A 15,098-nucleotide genomic window follows, 5' to 3' on the forward strand; every position below is an offset into this window, starting at 1 on the left:
GTCCTGAAAGGTCGACACCCCCCTTCATCTGAAAAGGAAGGCCGTCCTGCTGCTGCTGCTGCTAGAAACCAGTACCATGGTTTGCATAGCAAGGTAGCTCGTAAACAGTTAGAAGATTCCTGAGGGGTGGTGGCCGGCTACTGCTGGAGGACAGGCTTGGGGTCACGTTGACCTTTGATTATGGTCTGGAGGGACCTGTTAAGGCCAGTAAGAAATGGACTGGACGACACTAGCTAGTATGAGGGCATGTGAACATTTGGGTCCCATGCATGCGTTTCCCAACATTTCATTTTCAAGTCTAAATGATTTTAATGTGTGCCCAGAAGTCGAATCATTCAATTGCGTGTCGCTCCTCATATACTGTAATCAATTGGGAAGATTTACTTCCTTTTTCTTTAGCATGTTAAAGAGGTTTAATCCGAGTGATTTGAGCAAAAAAAAAAAAAAAAAACTTTATCAACGGTCACAGTTATAACTAATCTATAGTTCAGATTCGAGATTTTTGTTTTAAATTCTTAGAATTAAAAAATGAAATTTAAGGATGAAATTAAGGATTTCTTTTTTTTTTTAGTGCTACTACTTTTATTATTATTTTGAGTTTCATGTATTAGTGGGGAATCTCATGTCTATAAAGTTTAATTATGATAGTATAAATAAGGGCAATGATAGAGATTTGCTTCAGTGTTTGAAGGTGGAGAGGATGATGAGGCTAATGATTTATGTTTAGGGATGGCAATGAATTAGGATGTTTGAAAGTACAATAATAATTATTTTTAAAATATTTTTAGATTGAAAATATTATTTTAGAAATATTTTTAGATTAAAAATATTTTTAAATCAATTTAAAAAAAAATATTATTTCAAACGCAATTTCAAACCACTTCTAAATCACTTTTAAGTTGATATTTTATATACTTGTGTTTAATATAATACCTAGTAACCGGCATCTAATTTAGTTGAATTATGTAAAAGGTTTTTTTTCAGCTCTTTGAAATTTTAAAATTTATATAGCACCCCACAAAGACACATTCTAATAAATTAATATGAATAATTTAAAATCATAGTAATTTAAGTCCTATTTAAAATATTTACAATAAACTTGATTTAAAAATATAAAATTACAATCTTTAACATCACTAATGGTTCATACTAATTAGTAAATTATTAGTGATTAGCATGATTAGACAACTTCTCATTTATATTTAAAAACCATGTGTTGAATTATGTATTAATTATTGGTTAAATGACTGTCATGTATCACTCTCAATACTTCATAAATAATATTATATGCAACATCATGGGACAACAACATGCAAATTTAATATATTCTTGTGTAAATGTAAATGGTAAAACATTATATAGTTTTTGCTCATATTATTCTTTTATTTCTATTTTCTCTTTATGTCATGTTTGTTTCCTGGAAAGTAGTTTCCGGGAAACTATTTTCCAAACTTTCTTGTGTTTATTTGTCATTAGAAAAGTTGGTCAATGAAAAACACTTTCCGGTCAATTTTAATCAAAGAAAAATTTGGCTTGGTTTTCAGGAAAGTGTTTTCCTTTTAGCTGTGTTTGTTTTTCGGAAAGTGGTTTCCGGAAAATCACTTTCCAAACTTTTTTGTGTTTGTTTGTCATTAAGAAAGTTGGTAAATGGAAAACACTTTCCAGTAAAAGAAAAATTTGGTTTGGTTTTCAGGAAAGTGTTTTCCTGAAAAATTTAGGAGGAATACACTTTCCGGAAGTTGTGAAAAATTTAGAAATATCATTATTTGCTGATTATATCAAATTTGATCCTCAAACTTTTGATTGTTATATATTTTTTGTTTTGAATATTTATTTTTCAATTTCATCTCTTAAAATTTTATTTTTATATTAATTTTGGTCCTTATTTTTATAATTGCTATTTGCTTTTTCCTTATCATTTTTTTATTGAAATTTTTTATCTATCAAATTTGGTCCTCATTCTTTTGATTATTACTTATTTTATTTGAAATAATTTATGAAATGTTGATTATTATTATTTTAATTTCTTCATCTTTTATTTTTTTTATTTTTTTAGATTTGATCTCTATTATTTTGATTATTATTTATTTTATTTGAGATAATTTATGAAATTATATATTTTTTTCAATTTCATTCTCATTCAACTTTTTAATTTGTAAGATTTGTTCCTTATTATTTTAATAAACTTGATAAAAAATAAAATATTAATAAGTTATTTTCCAGCTCATTTTCCATAACATAACCAAACACTGGAAAGTGTTTTCCAACTTATTTTTCATTACACTACCAAACATCGAAAAATACTTTTTTGGAATTCACTTTCCCCGGAATTCACTTTCTAAAAGGAAATTACTTTCCAGCAAACAAACGGAGCCTAACTTTTCTGAGAGTTTCTCGAGGTTTCTCTTGGTTATTGCCTGACCATAGTATTTTTTCCCTTTTTTTTCATCGAGAATTTTCCTTCAGTAATCCTAGATTGATGATTTAGATATGATGTTTTTTGTTTTTCGAGATCTTTCTTTTAGGTTTTTTTTTTTATCTTATAAAGTTATCAGTGAAAGTTCATACCATGGATATATAGATAGTTTGAAGCTGATTTTATAGATAATAATGCTTAACAAGAGGAAGGAATGCACGTATACTCAATCCTAAAAGGTATAATTTAACTGATCAAATTTTAGATTTGTTCCCTAAAAATCACTAGTTTAAATCCACAAATCTCAGGATTATTGAAGACTTATATGGTCATTAACTTCAGGGCATGTAGAATTAATCGAGATTCGCATAAGCTGACCCACGTTAAAAAAAAAATAAACATAATGTAGTAGAGCTGCATAATAATTTTCTTCAAGTGCAATCCTCTTTTTATTTGTTTTAAATATTATTTGAGACTGTAAAACCTATTTTATACCACTAATTCATCAATAAATCTTTTATATTTATCAAGATAAAATAAAATATTTTTAATTAATAATCATCAATACTCTTTTTACTTATTATCACATGATCACAGTTATAGAAAGTAAAGGTAAATAGTATTTGTAAGGTTAGTGTAACTCTTTCTCTCTCCCTATTATTCATCCATTGAAATTAATCATGTTTCAAATCATGTTTTATAAAAGTTTAAATATTTTTATTGAAAATTATTTTTTTAATACATTAAAAAATGCTTTTGAAAAGAATCACTCTCGCAAACACAGACGCCCACCTGATTGTCTCAGATCTTGGTTTGCTGGATGTGGTCCTATGGAACTTAAACATAAAGATTGCCCTAGTAGCTAGCTAGCCAGAACCTCTGAAACCTATAAAACCTATGAACAATTAATAATTTGAGACAATAAATTCACAATCAATCTGGTTAAACAAGAAAACAAACTTAGGAGAGCAACTACTCAATTTTCTCTCCCATTACTTCAAGTTACAGTGACTCGGTTAAATTTAATTTACCTTTTGTTACTGAGTTATGTAAATAAAAACTCTTAATTTACTATTTTTGAAACAAAAAGTTGAAGTGGTTAACAATTTATCTACTAAATCAGCATTTTTATTATTTTGTAGTGATGTTCATGTTTATTTTTTTTAAAAAAAAAACAACTAGAAAACTTATGTAGCTATGCATTTGGAGGGAGTTAATTTACCTTAATAATGGATTCGGTGGTGCCCGAATACCATATTTTATTGTTAAGCATATGACTCAAGTTCAAAATTGACAAGCCAAAAGGCCAAAGCCCTTGGGAAAAAAGAAGAACAACAAGAACGCACAACAAAGAAAGCTATCTAGTCACATTGGATAGCAAGAAAGTTTTCCGATCAAATTGAACAATATGATTTGCATCAGACCCGAAACACAAATTTCCAGTCAAGTTTTGTGGGTTTTGACCAAAGAACAGATTGTATAACAAGTTATTCGATCAAGTTTGGTATCTTGACACAAACACCAGACCAAATAGTAAGTTGTTCAGTCAAGTTTAGAGGGTTTAGACTCAACACAACCCTTCACATGCACATGATCATATGTCGTCCAAACTCATAGGTTGTCAGTATGACGTCTCCTTGTCTAACCAATAACTATCGTCCAATGTAAATTCCACATTTGACTACTCATTGTATAGGTTTCTCGTGTGTTAAAGATAATTATTCTCCACCGTTACTTTCATTTGGTATGTTTGCAACTTCACACTCCGCAAGGTAATTTCATGTTATCGAGGTATATAAATACCTCAAGTTACCATGTAATGATAGACAATAAGCCCACATAATAATACCACACATAATAATCATAACATCTATTTACTATGCTCTTCATTCTCATTCCTTTTATTCTACTTATATTAAGGATCTCCTCTTCTATCCTAATAAAAAAACTTGTTTTATAGGAGTTTGCAAACCAACCCAGCCCAAGTTAAATACAAAAATATATCCATAACTCGTTATACCAGTCTTCAAAAGGCTCGTGTTTAATTTGAGGTTTTTTTCAACTTCATCAAAAGCGTTGCACGTGGGAAGTTGAACAAAATCTAGTTCACTCCTGTTTTACACACCACTAAAAGTTGTTTCCATGGTTGACTTAGAGATGTTAAGGCATTAGAGATTAATTGACTTTTCTATCACATGTACATCAACTCCTATAGATCTCAAACAAATCGCTCATCAAATAAGAATGCTCAATGAAGCTATTTTAGCTATACAAGAACAACTTTGAACTTTGTCATCTCCTAAATTGGTGACATGATAATTGGCTTCATTATGTGCACCGTCAAGTGCACTGCTGAGTGCATATAAATAACTAGAGTTTTATGAAGGAACAAGTATGAAATTAAGTATGAGAATGATGTATGGGTGTATATGACATGTAACTAATTAATTGGTTTTTTGTAATATTGACTTTGTTAATGTAAAAGCATATTTATTATTTATCAAAGGCTTGTTTATCTCTAATATTTATTTATGTGTGATTAATAAGTTTAGAGTAAAGAAAAAATATTATAAAAAAATGTTATAAAGTAGTTATAATTATAAGATTTATATTACATCATGATTAATACTCTATTAAAATCAAGCATCAGTATTCTAGATTTTCCTATTAGGCAACTAAAAACTAATTTGGATATTTGGTATCCAATTTTAGTTTTTTAAGACATTGAAAAGAAATGATTGGATTTGAAATTTTTATGATTTTAAATTTATTTAATTTATCAGGCATTTTTTCATATATTTTTTTTAAACAAAAAAGGCAAAATCAAACGTCAAAGAAGCCTAAGAGCGTATTTGACAGTTTGATAGCGGTTGCTTTTCAAATAGCTTTTCGTGCCGAAATACATGCCAATGATGTTTTTTTATTTTTTAAAAATTATTTTTAACATCAGCACATCAAAACAATTTAAAAAATACAAACCACACTCAATTTTAATAATAAAAAAAAATTGAAATTTGATGAAACACCGTTTGGAACGCAATGCCAAACGGTGTCTTAGAAATATCTCTTTTCACCGTCTTGATTTCTTGAAAAGCACACACCTGTTCTCACTCAAATTGTGAGAAAAACGGGTAGGAACACATTCAAGCGATCCTCTGACGGACCGTTGCATTAGCAACAGTTCCCATTCTCTTCACTTGGTTCTGTACTTTCAAAGACACAGAACAGGACACTTCTTCTCTCTCTTTCTTCTGTCACGTGACATCTCAATTATAAAGAGGGGGGGGGGGGTAAAGAAAGTGACTATTTTCACCAAGAACCCAAGACAAAGACACTTATTTCTTTGGTCCTCTCACTCTTGCAATAATATCTATCAATCGATCTTTAGGAGATTCAGACCGCTCTCTCCGTGTTAGATACTTGTCTGTTTAGAGAGACGGAGAGAGAAAAGAGAGTGTTTTTTTTTGGTTTGTGTTAATTTGTGTGTGCCCGTCGTTGCAATATAGGTAAGAAAGAAATGCAACAGCACCTGATGCAGATGCAGCCCATGATGGCAGCCTATTACCCCAGCAACGTCACTACTGATCATATTCAACAGGTTCTCTCTTCCCTTCTCTTCTCTGCTTCACGCTTTCTCCTTCTCTTTTTATCTGCTTTTTCTTCCCTCTGTTTCCAGTAAGTACTTCAGCTTTTGTTTGCTTGCTTATTTTTCTTTTTCGAGTGTTTTGTGTGCCTCTAAAGTCCAAGTAATGTTAGTGGCTATATATATACGCTGTTGTTTTCACCATCTATTTGCTACCTTTTCCTTCAAGTTTTCTTGTTGGTTTCTGTTTCCTTATCATTGACAATTTCTTTATCACACTTTTCTTGTGAATTTTGATGTGTATTGGTTTACAAGTTTGTTCTTTATGTATGTTCATCTCTTTTTGTAAGTGGGTTTTTATTCTTTTGATGTTTCTTTATGTCTTGTACATGCTTTACTCATCACTTGGGGTTCATGTCCGGTTCATATTTTTCTGCTTTTTTGGCAGCAGTAACTTTTTCTCTTTGATATTTCCCAGCAACAAAAGCTTGAATCTTTAGATTATTTGGTGTATTTTTCTTTTGGAGCCATTGGTCAGCAGGTTATATAGGGCATGTATAGCCTCATGCTATTGATTTTTTTAGCTGTTTCTTGGTTGTTCTTTAATTAGTGTTTACTTATTGTTTATTCCATATTTGATCATATAATATTGATGGATCTCACTGTTATTTTAAAATCTAATGTCCTTCCTCCTTTTGTTCTTAACTGGATAGCCTAAAAATGATTGGTGCCCTTACCAGCTACCATATATTAAAGAGTTGGTATACATACTGAGGTTTTTTAATCCTTGCAAGTAACTGCTAGCATGGCAGAGCAGAAAACAAAAAATTAACATATTGGCCACTTGATTTTACAGATGGATGTGAGGACTCAATTTCTGCTGTGCAAAACCCAAGAAAACTAAGTAATAACACAAAATCAAAGGGATATGAAACACAACATGGTTTGGCAAAGCCTACTTCACAAAAACATCTTACCATCTAAAATTCGTATAAATCCAAGGAATTTTCATTACACAACTGTTAGCCCTCACAAACTACAATTGTGAAAAACTAAACGATAAGGCAACCCTTTCACAAAACCCACCACTGCCCTCATCAAACAATACAACTATCAAGAAAACAATTATTTATTGTTGTATAAAACTAGCCACCACATGCTATTTATTTATACTAGCAATAAGGTGGATCCTTGTTTTACTAGGAAAAAGGCTTCAAGTTCAAGTTCAATAATAGAATATGTTAACCAATCTAACCTAAACCAACTCACCAATTTAAGCCACAACTCAACAATTTCTTTGATTTTTCCTTTTGGTCTTAACAGTCATGGAGACAGAATGGTGTTATTGAAATGCTGATTTGCAGCGACAAGGTTTCTTGTTTGATCGAAATGAAGCACAAAAAGGAGATAGTAGTTGACAGGACAAATAATGGTAGAATTAAATGTTCTAACCCAGTAATGCGGTCCGTTTTATAGGCGGTAGAAACTATGAGAGGGTGTCAGAGTTTTATAAAATTTGGTTACGATTCGCCTATTGGTGTACCAATTTTTTAGTTAGATAATCATTTGTTGGCTGCTGTCCTGCAGCTATATAGTTCTCTGTAGTTTCCTTGTTCGTTCCATGACTTTATGTAAGTGCCTTGCCTTTATCGTTAGGTGTATTAAGAACTTATGAGGGGAAACACAAATGTTAGGTATTGTTATGGCTTTCATTCAACAAACTTTTGTTTTTGATAGTCAGGATCAACCATATGAATGCCAGTTATTGGATGGAATAATGGCCTGCACTGCAGGGTCCTTTCTTAACATAAATGGTCATCTGTTTGGATATGTTCGCATCGTTGCTGATGAGATGGTCTTTCAGTAGTGGTCCTCTCTCAATGTTTTCATAACATGTCGTTTTCCATTTTTTGCCGTACATTTTTGTAATAAAGCTCTATTTCGTGGCTAACATGGCATTCTTCTCATGTGTTGAAACACATTAAGGTTACCTTAGGCGTTTGTTTTGTGTTTTTTAATGTATTATTGGCTTCTAAGCATTTGGGTGAGTACTAAATTACTAAGCTTGTACGGGACCCTCAACAACTGCCAAAAGAACTAGGGAAAATAAACAAAAGTATTGCTTCTTAGCCTATTTGTTGAAGGGATGCCAAAATTAATAGTACCTTATGGTACAGCTACAATCAACAAGTTACTGTATAGGTGGTTTCATGTAGTCACGACTCAGTCCATTATGTGTGCTATAGGAATAGAGAGATTTCATTAGTTGTAATCTCCATGACATCAAGGGCCAGAAAAAGTGTTTATGCTGTTGAGGTGAGCAATGCTTGTAGTTGCATGACTCATGATGTTTGGTCCGGATTAGATCTATCTAGGACTGTGCTTGTCAGTTGATGCAACTAGCTCACTGGTTTCTGAATTAGACATGAGAGATGCTTGGAAACAAATCACAGTAAGTTTTCCAAGTTTTGTTGGAAGCAGTTAAAAAATGGCTGGTTGGACTTGAAAGAGCGCGGGCTTTGTTTTTATGTGTATTTTGTCAGTTTGGGCAGTGAAGAAATCAAACCTCAACTCGCATTGCTGTATTCTGGGTAAAGCAACCAACTTCATTCTTGATGTCAGATGTGTTATCTACTTTGCAAATTAAACAAGAATGGATATTTCTTTTTCTGTATGATTATGGAGAGCTGAGAGGCAATGAAATTGATTACCGAGGCTTGGTGATAAGATAAACTAAAATGTATGAACAAGGCTAGGTAATGGAGACCTGGAGAGACAATTAAGTTGCGTTGGATGGTGATACTAAACTAGTGTTCTATCACTTACCGTGGAGGGAAAAGACTTGACATTCATCTAAATCAATGTGTTTTCTCTCTCTGTTAGTCTTCAGCACTCCTTTTATGTGCCAGAAACTGTGAAGAAAAGGAAAGAAAAAAATGTTGAATTGCTTCAGAAGTTGGTGATATTTCTTTAAGCATATTCACTTGCTATGTTTTCTTGTCCCTTTCATGAATCAACTGGAGAATAAGCTAATTTTTCAGGCCCATTTCCTCGAAAGAAGAAAGAGTTTCTTTGCCTACTTTTATTCGTTATTTTTCCCTTGCTATTTATTATTTAACTATTTATTATTCATGCCTTCATCTTTTATTCATGCAGTATCTGGATGAAAACAAGTCATTGATTTTGAAGATTGTTGAGAGCCAGAATTTAGGGAAGCTCAGTGAGTGTGCAGAGTATGTAGTAGCCTCTCTCATTTTTCATTTGAAAATTTTCCTTCCCTCTGTTTAGAGGAGGCATCCATGCTGCTAATAGTCTGCTTTTTACATGTTTGGTCTTTGTTAGAAGTAAGGGAATATGGTAAAAGAGACATTGAACTTGGTTCATGATCAACGATTAATTTGTCCTCGATATCTTCTGCATTTGGCTGCTCACCATACAACCAGATATCTATCAGTCATGATCATTTTTAAACCTTTGGCATGCTGGTGTTTTAAATTTAATTGACTAGCCCATTTGTCGATGCAGGTTAGTACCAAAAATTTGCCCACCTCTATAGAGCTTATATTCTACTCATTTTCTCTTACCAAGGTGTCTTCTTCTCTCCTCCAGGGTGGTGACTTTTCTTGGTTATATAGCATTCTCTGTCATCTTCTTCCACTGTTTATTTTGTACCTCTGGTCCCAACATGATACTCTCCATAGCTTGGCAAGCTGAAATGATGGTCTTGAATTCTATTTGGGAAAATGATTTTGTCCTTGATGTAGGCAATTTAGATCCTAGACTGATGTCTAAAAGCTAGAGCTGTAGTATAGGTGATTTCTGTTTGTGCCCTTTCTAGTTGGAGTTCGTAAGTGAATCTATCTGTCTGGAAGTGATTATTAAAGGATTAATTGATGACCTAAATATGTACTCCAAAATAACAAGCCGGCTCCGAGGTTGGAAATTATTCATATTTAAATTGCTAAACTCTGAGCATTTTGTGTCGTAGGAACCAAGCAAGACTACAGCGGAACCTGATGTACTTGGCTGCAATTGCTGACTCTCAGCCCCCGCCACCTACCATGCATGCCCAGGTAAAAGTGCTTTAGAGAAGTGTTTAATTTGTTACCTGATTTTGATTTTTTTTTTTTTTTATCTGTAAATCCCTGTAGTTCCCTTCCAGCAGCATTATGCAGCCAGGAGCACATTACATGCAGCACCAACAAGCTCAACAGATGACACCACAAGCTCTTATGGCTGCTCGCTCTTCCATGCTGCAGTATGCTCAACAGCCATTCTCAGCTCTGCAACAACAGCAAGTGCAAGCCTTACACGGCCAGCTCGGTATGAGTTCGGGTGGAAGCGCGGGACTTCATATGCTGCAAAATGAGGCCATCATGGCAGGAGGCGGTGGAGCACTTGGAGGTGGAGGATTTCCTGATTTTGGAATCGATGCTGCTGGTAGAGGAATTGCAAGTGGGAGCAAGCAAGATATTCGGAGTGCAGGATCTAGTGAAGGGCGAGGTGCGAGCTCTGGAGGGCATGGTGGTGATGGAGGTGAAACCCTTTACTTGAAATCTGCAGATGATGGGAATTGAGATGTAAGAAATGGTGAACCTACTGGTTTGTCAACATCTGAACTTAGGAATGTTTAGCCAGGAAGTTGATCTAGAGATAGGAACCAGGGAGGACTTGCTGCCTATAAAACTTGTCATGCAAAAACTCGTTGAAGACTTGCCCCAAACCATTGGCTGGCTTGTTTTGAAGTGTTGAGACAATGAATCTTGTGCTAGTGTATCATTGTAAATTTCTAGGTTATGTTTTGGTGTGCTTTAATCCTGCTCCCTTTCTTCATGTTGCTGGTGAGCTTGAAATATAGGTGTCGCACTCTACATCGCGGCGGCCTTAAAAATTATCTAGATTATGGAAAAAGAATAAATTTTTGGCATCTGGTTCTTTTTTTAAAAAAAGTCTTGTTTAAGAAGTCGCTACCTAGTATTATGGTCATTAAGAACCCTAATTGGTTAACAAAGATTTTATGGTACGAGACTGGTTACGTAAAAGGAAAGATATTATCACCTCTTAAACGTTCTGCCTGAGACAGACTGCATTGCTGGTTTTGTCTTAAATTGCTAAATATTTATTGGTTTGTACTCTAATGGTTTACTTGCAATATTTCTGTCTCTGGCGCTAGTGAATATTCAACTACGGATAATTCCAACTCTAGCGTTGGTAAATATTACCTAGCTATAAAATAAATTTAAATCAATATTTTTTTTATTCCTGACTTTAACGCTAGTGAATAAACAAATAAAATAAATTTATTTTTATGAATGCATATATTGTTTATTATTTTTCTAGCTAAATAAAATAAAATACAATGAATAATATAAATTTAAACCGGTATTTTCATTCCCAACTTTGACGTTAATGAATAAACCAATAAATTTATATTATTTTTATTAATGTATATACATTTTATTTTTTATTTTTTTACTTTTTTACATTTTTATATTTTTATTTTTTGGTTGGGCCTAGCTCAGTCCATATGAGTTAGACCCAGCCAGCCCGACTCGGTCATTAACCCAAGCCAGTGACCCGGCTAGGCAAGGGCACGCACAATGCGCGCGTACTCAATGAAGGGATAATTAAATTTACGGCAACAGTGTCCAATGAATTAAATTGCAGAATGGGAGAGGATGTACTTACCTGGTCTGGTGTGCTTGACAACGAAGACGAAGCTGCGGGTGATTAGTGCCTTCCTTTGCTTTTTCTCCTGGTTCTGGAAACGCCGAGGGCAGTAGCAACGGTCTCGGTGACTTTCCTTTGCTTGTGTTCTTTTTTGCTGTATTTCATCTGTATTTTTTTTTTGTTTTTCTCACTATTTGGTGCTGAGGCCTTTCTCTGACCCTCCTTCTTTGTCCCCCCTCTGTTTTCTGGGTTTTTCCTCTGGGTTATGCGTGCGTTTTTTCTCCCCCTGTTTCTCGGTCCAATCCCCCTGTTTTCTTCTCTGGTTCCTGGCCTCCCCCCTGTTTTTTTTTTTTTTTTTTTTTTTCAGTCCCCTGTGTTATTCGTCTTCCACTCGTTCTCTGTTTCCATTGTTCTTCCCCTGTCTCCAGGGTTTTTATTCTTTGGTTTTTTTCCCTCTTGGTTTAGCTTCCTCTCCTGCTCTGGTTTTCGGGTCCCTCCTTCGGTTTGTTCGGTTCTTTTCTAGCTGGTTTCTGTTTTTTTCGTTTGGGTTTAGCTTGAGTTTTTCCTCGGTTTCTCATTCAAACCCCCCTCCTTGTTCTCTGCTCTGCCCTGCCTTTTATAAGGCCAGAGAGCTTCAAAAACCATCACCTCCACAAACGGGATCGTGGTAATCGTGGCAGAAGACATGGTCATGATTTGGATCGGCTGCACTGATTTTCTTGTTGAATCGGCTGCCTCCACGCGAAAATGAAGGGATGATGAACAGTGCCTCCAAACGGTGCCATTGGCATCCTAGGGAAATGACAATTTTTCACTTTGGTCCCTAAACGTTTTAAACTCAACAATTTGGATCTTAATCAGTAATAATTAATTTCTAATTGTGCCCTTGGATTAAATTCAATTTGAATCCCTGAGTTATAGCGCCATTTACACAACAGTCCTGGATTTATGGACTATTCAATTTGGTCCTTGAACTTTATTTTTCTAGCAATTTTTTTTTGAATCAGCTCCAAACTTTGGTATTTATTTAGTTAATGTTTGTTTACGCGTTAAGAATCACGTTTAATGTAAAACGCAGGAGGCAAGTGTTTGGTAACAGAAAAACCACTGATTACTGTTCATGGGCCCCTTTAATTTCTGTGTTGGGAACGCAGGCTTGAAAGAAGCAGCTGAAGTCTGCTTTTCTTGCACTGTTCACGTAATTGCACTGTTCGATGAACAGTGCAATTACGTGAATAGTGTACATCAGCACACTGTTCATATGAACAGTGCAAGGGAATTGCACTGTTCACTTGCCCTGCAGTTGGTTTGTTTTTTTTTTTTTTTTAAAAAAAAAATTTAATTTAATTTAATGAGTTAAGTTTTTTTTTAAAAAAAAAATAATTAGTTTAGAGTGAATTTTATACTTGATAATATTTTATCTAATTTTATTATACGCTAAAACAATTATGAAAACTGTAGTTCTTGTCGGATGTATTTTGTACGTAATGGAATTGTAGATGGTTTTAAAGAATAATAAAAAAATATTTTTATATTAAGTATGATTTATTTCATGATATAATAGCAATAGTTAAATCCACAATATTTAAATTAAAAATCATCAATATTAATATATATATTTAAAAATTATTTTATAACCTCAATTTCAAAAGCATTCTTAACCAAACACATTAAACTACTTTTTGTTCAACCTCAATTTAAACCACAGTTTTAACCAAACACCTATTTTTTCAAACCAACCTCAACTAAAAGCACTTTTTATAAAACAACTTTTTTTCAAACCACAACCACAACAGCTACCGCAATACCAAACACACTCTTAATTAAACCCCTGATTCCTTTAATTGATTAAATCAAAGTTTAATTAAGTACTCAAACTCATTAATTTTTAAATTAAGCTCTTGATTTCATTAATCAAAATAATCTAAATTTTAATTAAATTCTCAAACTTATTAATTCTTCAATTTCTGACCAATTAACTCTCAAATTTTAAAAATTTTAACGTTGAGCTTTGAATTTGTGTTGTCTTAATCCAATTCTCAACTAAATTTATTTTTTTAATATTTATTTAAAAATTAGGTTATGAGAATGGGTGGCTAGTTTCAATCTAATTTTGAATGTGGTCGAACCATGTTCTAGGAAAGCATGTATTTGCAAGCCTTTGAAATCACAGAGGCATCACTTGGATACCTCCACCCGTAACGTTTGTCAGAATCTAAAACTTCTATAAACACAAAGTGACTGGCGGTTTTGATTCGTTGATAGAAGTGAAGTTTGGAAATCTGGAACTTTGAACGACAACTTTGTTCTGGAGGTGTTATTGAATGTAAAAATTGCAGTAATGAAACCGTTTGGAGATGAAAGCCCTGCTCATACGTGCTTTCAATCTTAAGTTCCAACAAGACAGTATTGTGCTGCTGCCAAAAACCCAACAGCCAAGAAAATATAATTCAAGCTTATAGATTTATTCGTGATGAAATAGTAGAAGAGAATATCCTGAGAGGGGGGGGGGGGGGGGACCAACCGCGCGTGTAGCTGCAGGTAAAACGTAAGCTATTAATTAATCATGCAAAAACACAAGGAAATCGAAATTCAAAAGACATATCTGAAACATCTCCCCAAAAGAAACCATCTTCTGTCTGCAGAAATGGTGTGTTGTTGGGAAAAACATCATGCACACCTGCCATATTGAACTGTGGAGTTCCATAGTGAGGAACTTGACTGGCTTCTTCATTGCTAATCATCGAATATGCATCAAAGGGATCTTCAACTTTGGAATCTTTTCCTGTTAATTCTTGAACAATTGCCCTAAACTCGGAGGCACTGGTTGCTTTAACCATTGTTGGGCTTGAAATGTATGTTATCTTGACCGGTTCTTTCTTGTGCTTGGTGCGTTTTTTGCCCCTTCTAGGTTCTTGACGGCCAGAATATTGCTCAGTAAGCTGGCTCATTTTCTTCGATTTTTGGTGGAAATATGAAGACGAGGAAGAGGGAGAGAGCAGCTGGTTTTAGTTTTGTTGTGTGTTGATCCTTTGCCTCTTATAGGGTTTTTTTTTGTGAGGAGGAGTCGAGCTCGAGGGTGCTTCCAAGAAATTAAGGATGGCTGAGGTACGTGACAAAATTGGAAAAACCAAAGGATGACTGGAGAGGAAAAACATTTGTGGGGCGCACACTTCCTTCCTTCCTCTGTTTGGTGGGCACTAACTAAATTTCTACAATGGCTGCCTAAACCATGAGTGACAGCAGCAAATGTAGTATTGAGCTATCTCATGAATAATCACTCCCAAGAAAACATTTATCTTGTACTTGGTTTTTCGGACGGTCCACATATCACTTTTAAGTGGAGATTTGAGCTCCAAGTACTCATGAGATATGATTTCATATCTGATAAGGTATTGACCATGTTCATGGTTAACAAATGCCTTTGAG

At 34.1% G+C, this 15,098-nt stretch overlaps 2 protein-coding genes across 2 annotated transcripts; one reads left to right on the forward strand and one right to left on the reverse strand.

The window, feature by feature from the left end:
• The first annotated feature begins 5,650 nt into the window (after positions 1-5,650).
• Positions 5,651-10,817, forward strand: LOC118044015 (GRF1-interacting factor 1). Its single transcript, XM_035052158.2, has 4 exons — positions 5,651-6,014; positions 9,156-9,232; positions 9,988-10,072; positions 10,151-10,817. The coding sequence occupies exons 1-4, from the start codon at positions 5,934-5,936 to the stop codon at positions 10,574-10,576; spliced, it is 669 nt and encodes a 222-aa protein (XP_034908049.1). The 5' UTR covers positions 5,651-5,933; the 3' UTR covers positions 10,577-10,817.
• Positions 10,818-14,233: 3,416 nt separating this feature from the next.
• On the reverse strand, positions 14,234-14,620 carry LOC118044069 (sigma factor binding protein 1, chloroplastic). The gene has a single exon (XM_035052230.1). It carries the CDS (start codon positions 14,618-14,620, stop codon positions 14,234-14,236), a length of 387 nt encoding a protein of 128 aa, XP_034908121.1.
• Between the last annotated feature and the right edge of the window lie 478 nt (positions 14,621-15,098).

Source organism: Populus alba, chromosome 13, assembly GCF_005239225.2.
Source record: "Populus alba chromosome 13, ASM523922v2, whole genome shotgun sequence".
NCBI lineage: Eukaryota > Viridiplantae > Streptophyta > Magnoliopsida > Malpighiales > Salicaceae > Populus > Populus alba.